The 19962-nt window shown below is 41.8% G+C and overlaps 2 protein-coding genes across 2 annotated transcripts; both read right to left on the minus strand.

The window, feature by feature from the left end:
- Window positions 1-3555: 3555 nt before the first annotated feature.
- ATP5ME (ATP synthase membrane subunit e) lies at window positions 3556-5917 on the minus strand. Its single transcript, XM_064735579.1, has 4 exons — window positions 5765-5917; window positions 5567-5621; window positions 5199-5297; window positions 3556-3695 (listed from the first exon to the last, which is right to left on the minus strand). Exons 1-4 carry the CDS (start codon window positions 5798-5800, stop codon window positions 3670-3672), a joined length of 216 nt encoding a protein of 71 aa, XP_064591649.1. The 5' UTR covers window positions 5801-5917; the 3' UTR covers window positions 3556-3669.
- Window positions 5918-6050: 133 nt separating this feature from the next.
- On the minus strand, window positions 6051-19697 carry TMEM175 (transmembrane protein 175). The gene is made up of 10 exons (XM_064735578.1): window positions 19393-19697; window positions 19029-19067; window positions 18014-18111; window positions 16878-16929; window positions 15998-16033; window positions 14514-14597; window positions 13737-13901; window positions 11886-11964; window positions 10026-10167; window positions 6051-9496 (listed from the first exon to the last, which is right to left on the minus strand). The coding sequence occupies exons 1-10, from the start codon at window positions 19528-19530 to the stop codon at window positions 8833-8835; spliced, it is 1497 nt and encodes a 498-aa protein (XP_064591648.1). The 5' UTR covers window positions 19531-19697; the 3' UTR covers window positions 6051-8832.
- Window positions 19698-19962: the final 265 nt, after the last annotated feature.

A 19962-nucleotide genomic window follows, 5' to 3' on the forward strand; every position in this document is an offset into this window, starting at 1 on the left:
GGCTGCCCGCATACATTTGGAGCACAGCTGGTCCTCACAGCCTCAGGGTGGGCATGCTGCCACATATTTCCAAATGGGAATATGCATGCATGCATGCAGGGGGTGTCCATGGACACTCAAGAGCAGGGTGCCAGTGGAGGAGGCTGTTTCTTAGGGGTGGACCTTTGCCATGGGAGCAGTGAGTGAGGGCCAAGAAACAGATTTCCACTGTTTTCTGTTTTCCACAGAAAACAGATGTCCACTGTTTTCTCAGGTGTGGTGGACTGAACTTTTCTTGGGTGGGCTGGTTGAGCCAGTTTCCACGATAACCTGGGATTGATGTCTTAAACAAAGTGTTTTCACATCAGATAGGGAAAAAAGGCACATCAGAAGCAGATCCTGCAGAGGTAGGGTAATACTTTTTATCATGCCAATCTCCTTCCTTCTGGTGAAGCACAACTGTATCTAACAATGCAAAACTCTCCCTCCAGGGCAAATCTGGGAGCAAACCTCTAAAGGGGTTCCTCTAGAAAGCAGATTCAAGTGGCCCCTCCCCCAGCTGGTTCAGGAAAATATTTACTTGGAGAAAAGTGGAAAAAACTGTTTATTTAACAGGCAAAGTATTCACCAGCACAAAAACAAACAAACAAACAAACAATTATTTAAAAAAATCCCATATTAAACAATAAAACCCCTTGCTGGTCCAAAAGAGATGACAAACTCAGAAAGTCCCTCCCCAGGTTGCAGCTGAGCTCACTCAGTCTCTGATCAGTCCTTCAGGTGCTGGAAATGCCGCGGCCCAGGCCCGGCCGGTGGGCCACAGGTGCAGCTGCCGGTGCTCCCCTGGGTGTTCAGTCCAGAGCAGGTTTAAACAGGTCCAAAGAAAAGGGAAAAAACCCACAGGCCAGGGAACTTCTCTGCCTCAGCTAGCTAAAAGTAACTAAAATAAAAGAGAGCTCTGTCCCGCTGTCTGTGCTGCAGACAGCACAGTCTAGGAGAAGGACGTGGGGGAGCAAGTGCAGTTTCTGGTAACAAACTGCGCACTTCTTCTCTCCCCCTTCACTCTCAGAATCAATCTTAAAGGTGCAAAACTTATTTCTGGGCTAAACACATGAATGGGGATACAAGCATTATAAAGTCACCCCCAGGACAACATGGGAGTGTTGACACATATGCCTGAGGGTATACCTTCTTTCTGATAAAACACAACTGGCAGAACTATGCAGCTGCCAGAGCAGGGCCAAACAGCAGTTGTGCCATTAGAAGGCAACATAAGCCATGAAAGAGAAGTGGGGGCACATACAAGGCCTCTGTGGCTGTCAGAGCTGTGAAGGTCGCAGCTCTGGCGGAAAGGGAGGGAAAAACTGACAGGGAGATTGGAAAATGCCTTCAGCCACCTCCTGTATATCTGAGAGAAATGCCTGCTGTTGTCTTTTCTGAACTGGCCACAGCCTGACTTGAACTAAGCCGGGAAGTGCTCCTCTTCTCCCAGGCAGGAGGAACAGGGACAACCCAACATTCAATCAGTTCTTCAAACAAAGAGATGGTATTGAACACCACAGGGAGGGTATGGATCCCAGCTCCACCTTTCAAGCAGATGGATTGCATGTCTTGGTGCTCTGTAAAGGGGCTTTGTCCCACCAGCGTATCCATATCCTGTACAAGGAAAGCTCAGAGAGTACTAGATCCAAGATTTTAGATTCACTCAGTCTAGGCTGAGTTGTTTCCATCCTCTATCATAAAACTTGCAAGAGGAAGATCTTTTTTCTCTGTACCTCTTCCTCTACTCCTTCTACAAAACTATAGGAATAGAAAAAACATTCATTAGATTCAGTAGGAAACCATTCCATTCCCTTTCACAAAGCAGCAGAGTACTCAGGAGTCACACAAATGTAGTTCCAGCAGAACATGTGGATGTAGTGTTTTCCAGAATACAGAATAAACATGAAAAGTCTTCCCCCTCAAACTCTTTGAAAGGAAAGACTTATCTTCATTGCTTCTTTCCCTTTCTTGGCCTTTTTTTTTTTTCTGCTTGAACCTAGACAGTCATCTATTGTCTAGCCAGAATGGGGTGGCAGAGAACTAATTTAGTCCCTCTGGAATGGCTGTAAAGAGATACACAGTATCTTTCCCACCCCACCTCAGAATTCTTCCCCATCTAAGAGGAATTACAAGGACAGCTTTCTTGCCCACAGCCAGTTCATGGAAAGCGTGTGGAAAGCGTGGCAGACCTCTCTTGCATAATTAAGATGTGTAGCAGGTCACTCCTTATGAAAGAGATACATTACAATTTGTCTGTAACTTAGTTTTGAGGAATTGTACTGTTTAGAATATCTGACTAATGACTCAGCACCAATTCCTCAGGTCACAACATAGCTTGACAAGCCAGAATCAAACCTGAGTGCCACATGAAAGAATTGAGCAATAATTGAGCACTGTGATAACAAAACTGAAAAAAAGATGACATAAATGCAGAATTGTGATTCACTGCTCATTGTCCATGCAGACCAGTGGCAGGTGATATCCCTCTGGGGTCAGTACTGGGGCCAATACTCTTCAACACTTTTGTCAGCAGCATGTACAGTGGGATCAAGGGCACCCTCTGAATGTTTGGCACCAAAACCAAGCGGTGAGGAGCACCATGAGCACTCACAGCCCAGGAAGGCAAAAGGATCCTGGGCTGCATCCAGAGCAGTGTGGGCAGCAGGGCCAGGGAGGGGATTCTGCCCCTCTGCTCTGCTGAGACCCACCTGGAGTACAGAGAACAGCTCTGGTGCCCCTAGCAATAAACATGGAACGGTTGGATCAAGTGCAGAGGAAGCCACAACATTGGTAAGAGAGCTGGAGCACCTCCCCCAGACAAGCTGAGAGAGCTGGGGCTATTCAGCCTGGAAAAGAGAAGGCTGTGTGGGAACCTACTGGCAATCCTGCAGTATCTGAAGGGTCCTGCAGGGAAGATGGAGAGGGACTCTTCATCAGCAACTGTAGTGAAAGGACAAGGTGTAATGGGTACAAACTGAAAGAAGGGAAATTTATATCAAATATTGGGAAGAAATTATTTTCTGGGAGGGTGGCAAGATACTGGAACAGGTTGCTCAGGGAGCTGTGGGTGCTTGCCTTTCTGGGCTGCCTTTCTTTCCCATTGCCTTTCTGGGCTGTGAGTGCTCACAGCTGGCACTGTTCAAAGCCAGGCTGGATAAGGTCTTGAGCAACTTGATGTAGTGAGAGGTGTCTCTGCCCATGGCAGTGAGGCTGGGACTAGATGATGCTGAAGGTCCCTTCCAACCCTTGACATTCTATGACTCTACAAAACTCCCCAGTCAAACCATTTAAGTAACAGATTCAGGCAGTCAGTGCCTTGCCAGTCTCCCCCACCTGCCCATATATATAAAATTTTATGTATTTTCTGATCACAATCATTACCTGTGGATAATGGGGGTAGCAACTGGCTAATGCCGGGGGAATACAATGGAGTATTTCAGTTGCAACAATACCTACATTGTGACAGTTGCTTCCTGTCACATTCTATCCCTATTTTTACTGTTGTTCTGGGCAATTCACTCAAAAAATACCAACTGAAGTGTAGTAAGTATTTTATTGATAGAGTATCACACAGAGTTCAAAAACCATTGGACAGCTCAGAGCCTAGCCATGTACTTCCATGTGCAAAATTCAGATGAAATCTGTTGTTTACTTCAGTATGGAATCTTCACTTGCTAAAAGGGAAGAAAACACAAAGATGGTTAAAGCTCTTAGCCTCGCAGAACAAAAACATGCAAAGCATTAAAAAAAAACAAACATAAAGCCTATCCTTATGTAATTTCCTTCTGGCCAGTATTTATGATTCTCACTTCTGTTTATTCAACAGAATTGTAATTAACAGCTCTGGGATGATGGCAAACTTTTAAGTTTACTCAGCAGTGAAAGACGGTTTTCTGAACTAACAAGTCAAATGAGCTCAGAAAAAGCTACCACTGCAGGTATGTCCATTTTAAGGAACAATCTTGAGCAACTGCATTGCACACAAAGAGAATTTAACAACTTTTTTTTTCTGAAAAAAAACCAGATCAAACCCATTGTTGGGAACAACAGACCTGTCACCTATGTGCCACTTTTAAACAGATTAAACATTCTAAAGCAATAATAATAATGAACATTTCCTTACTAAGTGGCCTGGCAACATTACAGCACAGCCTCCACCTCCATAAATACAGAAAGTTTAATCTAACTAGAGAACATCTTAAAGATCCGGTTTTTTCTTTTAGTCCATGACCAATAGAGATGATGTATTTAAGAAGGCAAAAAGCTTTCTCTCCAGTAAGTCATAGACAAAACATATTTTAATTTCTGTATGTGTAGTTAATTATAGTGTTTTGTTCAACAATAATTTTGTTTAGAACAATGAAAATGTTCTTTTGTACGGGAAGAGTTACAGAGCGTGTATCTGCACGAAGAACAGCCTGAGTTGTTAATCAATTTTCTTAAAATTCTTCTTAGTTTTAAGTCTACCTAAAAACCCTAGGTGAAACAAAGCTAGAGAGTACATTCCTCTGTATGGGAGACGGGAAGAAATCCTCTGTTAGACCCATACAGGGAACAGAAGAAATAATCCTAAGGACAAGGGAAACAATGCTGCAGCAGGAATACTGCAGCTGGAATACTCCGGTGGAAGGGAATGAGAACAAAAGCAGCAGTATTAGCTGCAAATGATGCCCTCCAGCACACCCTCTGCATGAGATACAACAAAAGCAGCTCTAACACTGCAAGCTGACCTCTAGCAATACACGTGTGATGCCACTTAAAAGTCTCAAGTTGCAATTATGTACCATTGCCTATGCCTTATATTTAGTCATATTTGTGAGGTTCCTACACTTCATGGAGCAAAGGGCTTGCACATCCAGATGAAAAAGAGACAAGCCAGCACAGCTGATATATAGATTCAGTTTTCCTCACAGAATAACGAGCATCTTTTCGCAGTCTGTTTTTTGGTGGAGATTCAGCCATTTAGCAAAAGTGTTACGTTCTGCTCTGACAAGCTTTTCAAAATGCAGGCATAATGAGACAGCAGTACTATTTACTTCTCACACGGCCCTAACCCTCGCCTCCAGGGATTAGCTGCAGGCCCCAGTTTCTCTTAAGAGCACTGCGGTGGAACACCAGTCCTGCAGCCTAACGCCTGCAACACAGTGTGGGAGGAATATACTAAATCGAGGAACTACCTTCTGCAAGCTCTTTTGCAATTCGCTCCAGTTCTTCACGTTTCTTTTTCTCCTCCGCCTCTACTCTCCTCTCTTCTTCAGCAATCGGCTTCAGGTAGTCTGCCATCAACACAAGCCCTTTAAAACACAACTTCCCGAACCCCCGGCGGAAAGCTCCGCTCTTGTGGGCTCGATCAAAAAGGAGCAGAAGCCAGTTTTGCTGGCAGAAAAGCACATTTCATAGGGATCTGTGCCTTCACACCAGCAGGGCCGCCCGGCAGGGCCGCGGCCGGGCCGAGGGAGGGAAATGGCGGCCGGGACATTTGAAGGTGCCCTTGCGGGGCGGGCGCGGGGGAGCGGGCAGCGGCCGCCCGGGACGCCGCACTCACCGTATCGCTTCTTGCCGTAGATCATCCCCACGAGCAGCGCCGAGTACCGGGTGAACTGCGGGAACAGAGACAAGGACGCGCCCTTCGCTCAGCCCACAGGCACGACCGGCTCCCGCAGCCCCGCGCCCCGGCCCGCCGGCCCGGGCCGCCCTCCCCGCGCCCCCGGCACAGCCCCGGCAATCCCCCCAGCGCTCTCACCTTGATGAGCGGGGACACCTGCACCGGCGGGATCATCCTGGCGGCGGCTGCGGCGGCGGCCGGAACTGAGCGCGGCGGGAGGAAGGGGTGGGAACAGCCGTGACCGGGAAGCCAAATGCGGCGCCGCCCTCTGCTTCCCGAGCGTCGCGGGTCCCTCCCTCAAAGAGCTCCGGCGGCGGAGGGGCCGCAGCGTCTCCCCTACAAGGAGGGGCTGAGGGAGCTGCTGCGATGCGGCCTGTGAGAAGGATCGAGGGGATCTCATCCATGTTTTTCAATGACAAATGCACACAGACTGAACGGCAGGAAATTCCTTTTAAATGGAACAAAAGATAACCATTCTTTTATTTTTTTAATTTTTAATTATTTTTTTAACTCATAGGGGTAATTGTACATTTTAACCCGTTGAGCACTTTGAAAACATATACTCGAAATATTTATCATTGTCAGGGTAGTCAGGTATTGGTGTAGGTTGGCCAGGGAGGTGGTGCAGTCACCATCCCTGGAGGTGTGCAACAGGCATGAGGATCGGGTGCAGGTGATGTGGTCTAGTGGTCTCGGGGTTACAGTGGCACTGCTGGGTGAACAGCTGCACTGGATGATCTTAAGGTCTCTTACAACCTTAATGATTCTGTCATTAAATGGTTGTGGTGTCTCTGTGCAGATGCTCAGTCCGACTGGACAAAGACCTCTGCAACCAACCCATCTGGCCAACCCTGCTTCAAACTGGAGGGTTGGACTAGATGGTCTTCAGAGGCCCCTTTCAATGACATCGGTTCTGTGGTTCTGGGATTGTAATTACTGCATTTCAGTTTAATTTTCAGAGATACAAAACCCTGTGGTCATTAGCAATGCTATCAAGAACAACTAGTTACAGTTATATTTGGGAATGATCTCCTACTTGAGAATGACAGAATTCAAATGGATGAAGTTTGTTTCTAAAGAACCTGAAATGATGCTAAATGACCTCTCTTTATATAAAGCCTCATATCATGTTTGTCCTTAGGTTTAGGTTCTGACATATTACCAAATTTGGGTTGAATAATGCTATTTTGACTGCAAGCAAAAATAAAACTGTTCTTTCTGCAGAACTGCAGAACAAATTACTTATTTGTAAGTGGGGTAAACAAAAAAATCAGAAACAAACCAACCCAGAAAAACCAAACCAACCAAAATGATGCATACACACACACACACACACAAAAAAGCATTATTGAGCGAGTACAGTGCCTTGTAATATTTATACATGGCTTTATACAAAGCATCCTTATAGACACTGAATGAAACTCCTTGGCTAGTTTTTGGGTTTCATTCTCTTCAGCTACCATGAAAAGTAGAATCAACATTTCTTTACATCACATTAAAAACATTTTGGTATTTTGTTAAAAAAAGTCACAAAACTGCTGAGGTTGGAAGGGACCTTGGTGACCTTGTAGGAAAAACCCACCTAACTTAATTTTAATTACAGACATTGGCCTTAAAGTTCACCTACAGAGAAGAAATAAATGGCTTGAAGTTTTGTTTCTTCACTGATTGCAATTTATTACAAATACACATATTCACTACTATGTGTCTGCTGCACATTAGAAACAAAACCATACAGAACCAAAAGTGCTTATATTAAGTATCAGAAAAACTGCTATACACAACACAATGGAAGTAATTTAACCACGACTAGGTATAAATCCCCTTGAATAGCTGAACATACTCTTCATGAGAAGTATGTAATATTCACAATGACATATTCGGCATCAAGGTGCTTCAAAACAAAAGCACAAGTGCTTTCAAGACTGATCTCAACTGAAACGAGATATTTGTTTTTTACCTGTAATTTCTTCAGGCATATTTTGCCACTTTTTTTTTTCATGATGAACAACAAAATTCCCCAAATGCCTTTAATTATGGCATTAAAGTTGTCAGGCACTAAGATAATTCAAGATACAAATTAATCACTCTGCCAGAAGGAAATGTAATGGCTTCTAAGGCAGCCAGAGTTTAGATGATTTGAAAAGCACAATACTTATCCAGCTCCATGTAAGTGTAAAAAAAAAAAAAATTCAACATTATCATGGACAGGAACTTCTAGGGGTTAGTTTCTTCTGCTGTCTTCCTGAGACTCAGAAATCTGTGGGACCCCTTGTCCACAACTCAGGAGAAAGCTTAACTCCTTTACCTGATGTGGAACTCTCACACATTGCAGTCTCATACTCTCCTTGAATATGACACCATGCCTTCTGAGTAACAGAAGAATGTTCCATTGCCAGACAAAAAACAGACACAAAAAGCCTGAGAAATTAAAACACTTCAGACAAGAAGCTTCTGCAGAACAGAAAAAAACTTACATCTAATCACAGAGCTCTTTTCCCTCAGAAAATATCAAAGCTAGTTGAAACTTGGATGCAAAGCCAGATGATTCCTCATTTGTTACACACTTTTAAAAAAAGAAAAGATATGGCCAAAGAACTTGTGTTCAGATGGTTTGGAAGACTGCTATCACAATTGCAACTCCCATCTAAACTCACACAGAGCCACTCAAACAGTTAGATTTCCAACTGCTATCCCCTGTTTGTGACTACGCAGGACAGACCATTGAAAAAAACCATTAAAAATTTTAACATTGAAAAAAATAATAAAAAAAAATCAGTAACTTGTATGCACACATGTTCTCCTCTGATGTACCATCCAGAAATCCAGATGTCTCTGTGTTTTCCATGCCTCATATTCTCTTACATAGAAACTCAACCAACTTCTGTGTTTGGCTGCCATTTTCCTGGGTATCTGCGCACTTCTTAATTGATCATTGCTGCAGTTACATGTCAAGCAGCATTTTTTTCTATAGGGCAATACTAAAAGAAGGGGAACATGTTTTTCTTTGCATCCCCTCTTTATCCAATATTTTCAATAGCAGATTTTGGTGACAGGGTCTTGAGCACGGCCAGCTTAAACATAAATATGCCCCAGTTGTGGTCAATACAGGCTTTGGTTTACATCAATATAATCCACACACGAATATAATGCGAGTCAGAGGAGCTGAAGCTGATCTCTTAACTTCACATGCACTGTGCAGAAATTTAGGACAGTGTTTCGTTTGGAGACAAACATGCCTCCTCCTCTTCTAACAATACCACCTTCCGTCTGGAGAGAGACATCACAGACTTTATGGCAGTTAAAGAAATTCTAACAAAAATGCGCAAGGCAAGAAAAGCAAACGGGATTACAATCTGCATAAGATGGAAAATTGCAGTGCTAAATTCACTTAACAAGCAAGTTAGAAAGAAGGCCCCCAAGCTTACGCAAGGGTAAAGAGCCAGCTTGGCAAACATGAAGGCATGCTCCTTGCCACCATATCTAGCAAAGGCATGCAAAGTTTCCTCTTCATTGAGAAGGGCTGTAGTCCATATTGCAAACTGAAATATGCTGGCAAAGAAAGTGATCACACAGCTGACCTGAATGGCTTCTATTTCATTATGAGACTTTTCTGCAAATTCACTGGTCAGCTGGTAAGCTAGCGGAAGCCCACCAATGAAAGCCAATGAAAGTATGTTGAGCAGTCCCATTAACCGGGTAGCTTTTGTTACATAAAGGAAAAGAGAGTGATGGACAAACCACAGGAGACCAATTGTAACAAATGAGCCAAAGTAAGCAAGGTAGTTTGGCCCATATTCACTTAAAGCTTCAAGAAGACTGCCATGGAACTTCTCCTCAACTTCTCTGGGGTCAGGAACATTGTCTTCACTGTGGAGAGAAAAATTAATTTACTTTGCATATTCCTGTTATAAAAACACATCTGGAGGAAGACTGAATTATGCTACTTTACTTTGAGAAAGTAGTGAACAACAGGAATCCACCCCGTTCTTCTCTAGTAATTTAGAAACAGTGTTTCAAATAATATATATAAGGAAATCTGAATGCAGGTCGGCATTCCTTCGGGTTATTAAAGTCTATACAGAGACTAAACAGCTTTTATTCACAAAAAGCTTTCATCTGAAAACATAACTAAGCAAAAAAAGGAAGCTTTGTTCTTCAAGACTCTACATCCCAACATGTATTATGCACACAAATCATCATTACTGGAATGTGGATGTTAAAAGTATCTTTGGTTTGTGCTCTGTGTCGTTCCAGAAAATCATACTTTAAAGTAACCACTGCAGATTTTGGAAGTTAAACACAATGTTTGATTAATTTTATTTCCTCAAATGTTACACACGAACAGAAGTTTATATATTTTACAAGACAAAGTGTAAGAACCAGCACAAAGCCTTACCATATATCCAAAATGAGCAGGGTTGCTACAATGGCATAGACTCCATCACTGAATGCTTCTACTCGTTCCTTACTCAGAGGCTCACTGAGGTAAAAAGTGAAGGTTTCTAAGCTATGAGGTTCCTCCTCTTCACCTCTCTGACCTGGAAACAAATCCAGATGCTTAATCATGAAAAGAAGTATAAAATAAGATCGTTCAACAACCTACTGTGACCACCTCTTTTCCCTATCTGCCTAAACTTTTCTTTAGATAAAAGGATGTCAGTCACTCTACTGACAAAAGGATGTCAGTTACTCTACTTTTTTTGGCATATGTGCCTCTCCCTGAAATTTATGTTTCTTTCAAGGCAAGTGCTTCAGGAACAAAAAAAAAAAAAAGCTCTTTCCTTTAAACTGTATGGCAAGCCATTAATAATGACTCAAAGCTGTAATTGAACAAATCAGATGCTGTACTTCAGGAAGGCCTAATGGCTCTAGGGCCACTATAACAGCTTGGAGAACTTGGACTACATGGTAGGAAAAACCTGTCTTGAAAAAAACCATGGGGGCTGAACAAGGATATTGAACACACTTAAAATAATTCAAGCCTTTTGTCAAAAGGTGCAGTTTTTATAGGAAATGTTGAACACATCTCTAAAGAGGGAACTCAGAAGTGCCTAGCTAGCGAAAATACACTGCTTCAGGTATATATATAAAAGGTTAAGGTTCCACAGGAATGCAAAGCAGGTGCATTCACAAGAAATTCAGTAAAGCAGTATTTCAGCCATCTGATAGGGTGAGGTGGATATGTGACCTGACTGCAAACCACACTGGCCCCATCACAATAAGCATGGACAATATTTGTATGTGTTTATTCTAGGCTCTGAGTCTGGCTTCATCCTTTTAGAACATTTCTGCCTGTTATTGCTGCCACATGGGGACTGAAGAGTATGCTCACACTTGCACTGGAAACAGACAGACTTGTACTAGTCTGAACAGCAACAGTAGAAGTACAAAGGTGTTATTCTTCTGCCCCAGCTTGGGAGTGTCAGTAACAAAGACATTATCTCCTCAGTGGTTTTGTGGTCTCTCTCAGAGGGACACTGCACCTTTCAGCTAAGTAGGTTGCATGATATCCCCTGCTCCTTTTATTTTAGCAATGCCAACCTCTTTCTCAGCAGGGTTTAAGGGCAGCTCAGGTTGCCATGGTTGTGCAGTTGTTACTCCTGACACAAGGAGGGCAGAAAGCACATGAGGGAAGGAATCATGAGTTTAGGTTAACTTGAGACGTGTGAAGGCACATCTTTACATTATAGCAGTTAGATTAATGAGTAATTAGTAATACCCTGAACAGTTAACTATTGTGAGAAAGTTTGATTTACAGGTGCAGTTCTTGCCTGTTTGAAAATGTATGACTATTCAGCATTGCGGGGAAGGAAGTGGTAAAGGCACAGAGCTTTCTTCCTTATGTTCTTCCATCTCCATGCTCCCTCTTGAGGAGGGAAAAGGGATAGATGGCCTGCCACTGTCATTCATACGTGTGTCCGCATGCACTAGCACTATCAGGACAAAAAAGAAAGGTTTTGCACTGGAAAAATGATCTTACAATGTGTTGTGCCTTACACAAATCTCATCACATGGGAATGAGGGGAAATTAGGGAGCAAGGGAGACATTGTTTAGAAGCTATTAGAAGAATCAATAAACCCTACTATTAGAAGAAGGGTTTAGGGTATTCACCATTTAGAAGAATCAATAAACCCTAAAATCACTATGTTCCCAGACTGAAAATGAAAGCAGAACTGAAATTACTTCATTCTACGCTGTCTGCATAACATGTTGACAACCTAATCTGAACATATGTCTAGGAATTTTGTTACTTACCAAGAATTTTGTTTTTACACCATGTAATTAATCGACTGAGATGCGGAAAAATGATTACAAGTCCAAGAAGTACATAAGACTGTTGAAGAAGAAAATGAACAGCTTAAATATAGTTATCAAAAATATAAATTACTTTCCAGATTTAGTATGAAACTATAACTCTCAATCTTAGAACTAATAACACTGAGAAAAAGAAATCTTGACTTTCAAAAAGAAAAAGGCTCAGCTGAAATGCTCATTCACTTCCTGAATAATGTATGTGGAACCAAATACTGCTTTTTCCTAGCTAATTTAGTACCAGTAATGAAGCAAACTAAAACAAGGAGGGAAATAATTCTGCTGACAAAAAGTGCAGGAATAACTACTTTGGAAGTTGAAGAATTATCCCACATAATCCTTTATGGGTTCTTCCAATTCATGATACTTTAAGATTCTACTGTTTGTGTCACAAAAACACATTGGTTCAGAGGTTTTGCACAGGTCTAAGCATAGGAGCAACTTGGAGGGTAATTTCACCATTGTTAATATTAAAAACAAAAACCAAACTATGGTTTGGTAGTTTTGAACGGAGTGAGGAAGAAGAGGAAAGCATATTTTCAGACAAAACTAGGCCTTTTCATATTTGGACTTATAACTGCCCCTTTCATCAAGAGCAACCTGATTTCTCACAAACTTGGGGATTATTTAAATACTGCCAATTCCTGTGGAATCTTTCTCAAAATCCATCTTTTCTAAAGAACAAGAGGAATGGAAGCTCAGCATGCATTCAAAAACTAGATTTCAGTAGGGGTTCCAGAAAAGAGTTAAAGCTGTATTAATAAGTAGGAGCAATTCACTGACATCAACTAAAGATGGAAGAGAAAAAGGCTATGTAAAAGCAGTCCTTGAGAGGCAGGTGGCCTAACTGGTCTCCCTTCTCTGTTTGCTCTTACACTCTAAGTTAGTGCAGCAATTGCATTCACTTTTCTTCAGTTTGTGCAATGTGGTGTTCATTTCACATAAATTTCCTCAACTACTTCTGATGCGCAAGATACTAACATAGAGTTTGGAAGATCTGCTAAAAACAAACAAAAAATCAGGCACAGCAAGTAATAATTTAGCAGAATATTCTTTCTACACCATACAAACTCATGGATCAAGTTACAGCTTGATATATGTGATAAAATATATTCAATGCAAAAAACAACACCCTGGAATGTAGCAGATTCCATAGAAGTTGGGAAAGCTCCATGGAGGACTGAGGCTTCACAGTAGGAACCGCTGAGTCATGATGAGACAGCAAAATAAGTTCCTGTCTCTGACCCTCCGCCCCAAAGCTTATCTCTGTAACCCCATGGGTCACTTTTCCCTAACCCCCACTATTGGAGATGTTTGGATCCCCCTTTATGCTATAAAAAGGGGCTGTTTTAGCCCATCAGACAGAAGAAGAGCTGTCACTGGACCCTTCCCAGACTCCCCAATAAACCATTGCTGTGGAACACCACGACTTCTCCTTCTCCTCTCTCGCATCTGCTTCAAGCCTCAGCCAAGGGCACCCTAGCCAGCAAGCAGAGAGCTGAGATCCTAAGAGAGCTGATAATTGCTAAAGAGCTGACAATCACCGGGATTCCTAAGGGAAGCCACGGCTGCGAGCTGCCTGGGCATTTGGGCTCTCTGCCTCCCAGAAGGATGGGGCTCCCAGGCCCTTGCATCGCTCCATAACAAGGCCAAGATCAAGGCTTTATTATACTAGAACTAGCAATGGAGAAAGTGTGCATAATTAACACAGACATCACTCTTTTCATACACAGTCCTAAAGACAGCTAATACAAACTGCTGCATCAAAGTTTTCTGTCAACCGAGACAACTTACCAAAGGAATAAAGAAAAAAGAAAAGATGGCTGCTAAAAAGCATAAAATTGGTCCTCTCAGGATAATCTTTAAGATATGACGTTTATAGAAATTCTGATTTTCAGATTCCTGTATCTGTTGATTCAGTAAGTGTGGGTGATAGAATCCATATGCTACTATCACAGCCTGCAAGGAAAAGAGCATTACTGAACTTATTACATAAAAATATATGAAGGATTTCAAACGTAAGACATAGAACTATAAATCAACACATTTTGAAACACTTCCAAGCTTATTCTTCACTCCCATATGGAAAGTTGGTCCTAGAAACTCTGAGATTTGACAACACACTCAAAGATTTAAGTGAAGATTTTAGTCTCCTCCTTTGATCCTTGATGAAGGGGAATGAAGACCTCTGTAACGAGGAACTGAAAGCAACAAAGCTCTGCACCAGGAGGAAGAATGCTGCTGGACTTCAGACTGAAAACCTGTGTTCCGTCACCCACTGCTGCATCGAAAACTCAACTGTTCTTTCCCGAAGGCATTTTTGCAAAGAGTGGGAAAGGAATTCTGTGAACACTGAGATCAGCTGATTTAGTTGCAAAAAACAGCTTCACAGGACAGGGAACTTTTGTCTTACATACAGGTACTGTATTATCATAATGGGCATAACTTTGAAAAAGAATGCTATACAAATAACATATTTAGCAATTTATGCCACTCACTAAGAAGCTTAATTTCAGTTCTACACAAGAAAGTCTACGTAAAAGTGAAAATGCTAATGGAGAGCTCCAATACCTGTATAAGGCCAATGACAACAGCACAAACACTGAACAGGAAGATGCCAAAAGGTACCCCTGGAAAGGAGGCCATTAAGGAAAACTGGAAAAAAATCAACAAGATCATATATTTAATTAAGAAGCAATGCAGGAATAACAGTAGAGAAACAGAAGCACTCTTCATTCAATATTGAAAATATTCATAAATCTACATAATAATTTGCATTTCATCATAATTCCATTAAATGTTATTTCTAGCCACAAATACATGCAGGCATCCCAACCAAAGGCATCTGGAGAGATGGTTCTGCTCTGACATTGACAGTGCGAAACCTTAGCCATTCTGGCACTGTGCCTCCATAATAAAGAGCCTCCAGAGTGGCTTGTACCTGAGCATAAAGCTTAACTGGTTTTGGTTGACATGACATCATAGCTGTGAAAATTCTTGATATTAGGATACCTTTTTGAATCCTTTATTTTGTCTACCTCCATGGCTCCCTGTTGTATTAATTTTTGCAGCTTCTTTAGAGGAGGATGAAAAAGGAAAAAAAAATTAAAAAAAGGAAAATAAGAAAAGCAGGGTGTAGTGTTAGGTAACATGGACAGCTTTCTAAAAAAAATTCCAGCTTCAAGGCAAAATGAAAAGTACGTTTTCTTGCTGATAAACATTGTCTTAGTGACCACAGCCTCATTTTTTGCAGACTACATATAAGACATACATACCCACATGGAAACAGGTGCCTGTCCTACTTACACATACAACTGTCAAGATGCATTTTAATCAACTGTTTTGTTCGGTTAATATAGTATTCATTTGCAAATATTCTTTTAAGGTCATATGACCAAAAATTGTGCAGATTTTAAACATAAACCCTCAGCTGCCAGAATCAACCTTGCAGAGCAAATCAGAAGTGATACCACAAACTTGGTCTAAATTACAAAAGGAAAATGTCCTGCCATATAAGGTGGAGTTTAAAACACAGTTTTATTTATCTTACCAAAATTCTTATCAGATAACGTGGACCTTCTTCAATACAGCTGCTTTTTTAAAAGAAATCATGGAAATTTTTTACCATGAGGGTGGTAAAACATTGGCACAGTTGCCCAATCCCTGGAGATGTACAAGGTGAGGTTGGATGGGGCTTTGAGAAACTTCATCTTGTTGAAGATGTTCCTGATCTTTGCAGGGGTTGGACTATAGGACCTTCAATGGCCCCTCTCAGCCTGAACTATTCTATGATACTATGACTTCCCATAACTGTAAGTTTTGTTGCTAGAATACCCATTTTCTGCCAGGTCTAGAACATGAAGTATTTGAAGGTTATAAAATAGCTTCATGAATTTTAAAGAAGCAAGAGTTAACGATGACAATGGATTTCCTGCGTTTCTGAATATATAACAACGCTTTCCTGCGTTTCTGAATACTTTGGTAAAGTCTTTCCAAATAAATGAAGAAACAAACAATGTAATTAAACAAATTTCAGATTTTAGAAAATTACTTACTGTATATGGCAAGAAGGTTATGATCATCATACAAGCCTAAAACAGAAAATAAGCATTTTGAAACAGTATGTATTTTCTGGACACATCTTTAATGAGGGCATTGCTAGCTTTGTATTTTACAAGGAGATCAGATGCTTGTGCTGCATAATGAAAAATACCCATATTTCTGAAGTTGCTAAGTTTTGACAGCAAATGGCTGCTTTTGTACACATCTTCCATGTTCTCTAGGCAAATTGTACAAGCTTGTTGTAGAAAACACTACAGTTTCCTGTGTTACCAATACCCCAGGTAAAAGTTTTGCTATGGTTTTTACGAGACTTCTTTCTAAATGCTAAATTTACCACACTCTCTAAACAGTTGTTTCGGATTTGTCAAGAACGTTAATAACTAATCGTAACTATTTCGCATCTAAAAAAGTAAAATCAAAAACCCAACCCAACAAACAAAAGCATAAAGAAACACATTGCTTTGAAAGCTACATTAGGTAAGAATTAGATGCCTTAGGCTGTTCTTCTAAAATAATTTCCTCTAGTTTTATCTCATGGAGCTCCAACAGTGCTTTTATTAACAAAATTAGAATAACTGTGTGATTGCATACTTTCAGAGGACAGAGTTTGAAACAACACTGCAAAATACTCAGTTCCCCCAGATGAACTTCAGACTAACCTGCTGCAGAGCTTCCTTTGGTTTACAGTAAAACATTTGCAAGTTAAAAGCAAGTTATTTATCAATCAGTCACAGTGAAACTAAAGATCTTTGTATTTTCCTGGAAATATGGCAAAGTTATGCTATTTAATGTAGAAACTTTTGGATATTCACAGACACACTTAAGTGACCTGTGTCTGCTTGTTAACCATCCAGCTTCTATGACAACACTCACCAGATTTAGAAGAGCCAGGACATCATCTATATGTTCTATCACCTGAAACAACCTGTCAAGGCAAGGCAAAGTGAACAAGCCAACTCACAAAATATATTCTACAACACTACATATAAATTGTACATTTATGGTAGTATGGGGGAACCCAATTTCCTTCTCTACAGAATTAATACAAGTATTCCAGGTACCACCAAAACTCATGAGGCTCAAATGTGAGAGTAACATTTGTTGGAAAAATCTTAAAAGCGAGATACAGTGAAGTTCAATAATGGAGCAATTATTAAGAACCTGGTTTCTATTTGAATGGCAGAATATTTTCAAAATTTTAAGGTTTAGAATAATTTCTCCTGAAGACACAGCGCACAAAGAAAAAGCTTTCCTTGCATATGTCCCCAGATTTTGTTAATGAGACTCCTCATTCACAAAACTATCACTTAGAATGAACAGGACCCATCACCCTCCACAAAACCCTGAGACTGTACCTCAGCATTTACTTATACAAGCAAAGAAAAGCACTGGACTAAAGGAATGGATGTGGGGATTCAGCTTCAAATACTGAATTACAGTTTCACACCTTTATTGGAATGCAGCCAATCTACTTGCATAGCGACATTTGTAAATTTCAAAATCCAAACAAAAACTGCTGTGGTTCCAGCATGACGCCTGCATGCTAATTTCTTTTTAACCACCAAGACACGGCAGGTGGGAGTGTCCACAGCTCTGTGAAGTACAGAAGCTGCAACATTACAACTGACTTTGCAACAACTACTGCTGAGCACAGATGAGATGAGTTTTAGGCCAGCTGCACTATATCAGTTCCTTTGTTGTGGAGCATGCAAGTTACAAATTCACGTTCTTTTCAGCAGAATTAGAAGTCTAATTCCATCTAGCCTTCAAGGTAAGAAGGAAAATAACTCTAAAAGATATATAATGCTTGTTTTACTCTGTATGAGTATGGCAGTGGGGTAAGAGTAGCTTTTCCCTGCTAAGAGTAGCATTTCTTTACAATGGTTTTCTAATATTATTCAACAAAAGACAATTCAGAAGTCTGGCAGCAAGACAGAAATACATCAGAGACATGGTTATTTCCTGCACTTTCTAGCTTTTAACTTTAGATTTAAACACCATGTTCCTACCTTACATGAGCTGCCCATGCCACTGTGACTATTAAAAAGGTCATCAAGTAAACGGCAATTTTTGCTAGAAGAAGTTGCTGAACACTTTCACCTAATTTCTGAAACAGAAAGTGACACCCAAGGAAACAAAATATAAATGTTATGTTACAAAATTATTACCAACATCTGAAAAAGAGATGTACAACAATATAATGTATTTTTGAAAAGTGCCTCCCAAAAATGCAGTTCCCATTCAACAAACTCATTAGCACATTGCAGAGAAAAGAGTTTATTAGGAACTTGTAAATAGGCTGAAATATGGCATTTGATGTATCAACACATCTCATCAATCTGTAAAAAAGGGCTTCCCAATGCTCTATTCACCTTGTTACTCATTTATGCATTCTCTCATCACTATTACTATAATAAGGCATTTCAGAGGACTGGACACAATATGCCTCTTTTACTTTCACAGCACTGAATTCTGTAGTAGAAGCATTGAAGAGGTTTCATGTGACCATTGTTAAAAAGCAGTAAGGAGAGGGCCTAATCTCAGCAAATTTTCCAAATACGACTACAGTGGCTTAAACAGACTCATACAGTATATTTGCTGCAATACAGATCTTATCTGAGCTTCTTAAACTAAGATTTATGTCTATTTAAGAGTAGAAAAATAAATAGCAACAAAAGAAAAAACCGGTAAATTTCTCAAATTATTGTTTCCTAAAATTCCTGGGTATTCTCAGAATTAATTTCTTTCCTGTAGTCTTCTTTCTCCACCTTTGTTTATTCAAATTACATTTATTATGAACCTGACTTTAAAACTAGCATTCAGATTGTGCTATGTAAGTTTCTCTCAGTGATGGTTTATTACCAAGAAGACCAGATCCTTTTTGAAAGATGTTTTGGCCAAATGGGCAATTCAGGTCTCATAGAAAAGTAATTAATTATAATCTATGGAGAGGATGTTACGTGCTAAACGAGGGTGTTACTTCTACTTGCGAGGACACAAGAAACAACAAACGGCACGTGATACCTGGTCAGGATGTATTTTTGTGTGAGCCACCGGCAAAATCTGAAATAACAAAACGTTTATTAGCACATGACGTTCTTTTCCTTGTTGAGCACTTCCCTAAAACCACACAACCCTCAGGGGCCAGCGGATCGCGTAGCCAGGAGAAGCTCTGGAAGTCACAGCCGCTCCCTGGCCATGGCCCGGCCCGCCGCGGCCGGCACAGCCGACACCTCTCCGGGACGGCCCCGACACATGGCGACAGCGGGCGCGGAGCCGGGCGGGCCGGGCAGGCACGGGCGCCACCCGGAAAGCCGGGACCGGCCGCGGCTGCCCCAGGCTTCCCCCTCCCTGCCTCCCTCCCCGCCTACCGCCGCCGGGCGCTCACCATCACAGTGGCGATGATGGACAGCAGCGCGTCGCTGTAGGCCAGCAGCCGGTGCGATGTCTGCGTGCTGCCGCCCGGCTCCGGCTCCGGCCCCGGGCCCGGGCCGCGCTCCCGCGCCGCAGCCCGCGGAGCCGACATGGCCCCGTGCGCTCGGCGGCGGCGGGGGCGGCGCTTCCCTCGCCCTCAGAGGGGCGGGAGCCGCCCGCCGCCCCTGCGGGGCGGAGGAAGGCTGCTCTCGGAAGCGATGCGGTACATGTCCCTGAGTGGCCGAGCCGCCGCCGGGCGCACAGCGGCTGAAGCAGCAACCCCGCCTTTAAAAGGCGTTCCAGTTCACCTCTCCGTTTTCCATAACAACATCCTGAATCCAGTGACGCTGACAGTGTGTTCTACACAGGACTGGTCAGGAAACATCAACAGAAGAGGCAAAGGAAAGCATCGCTCTCAGAGAAGCAATTTATATTCCTCAAACAAATTCCCTTTTTAAAATGGGAATTTCAGCAATTGAGGGAGGTAATCCTGTCCCTTTCCTCAGGCCTGGTGAGGCACATCTGGAGTGCTGTGTCCCAGTCT

This window comes from Zonotrichia leucophrys, chromosome Z (genome assembly GCF_028769735.1).
Source record: "Zonotrichia leucophrys gambelii isolate GWCS_2022_RI chromosome Z, RI_Zleu_2.0, whole genome shotgun sequence".
Lineage (NCBI taxonomy): Eukaryota > Metazoa > Chordata > Aves > Passeriformes > Passerellidae > Zonotrichia > Zonotrichia leucophrys.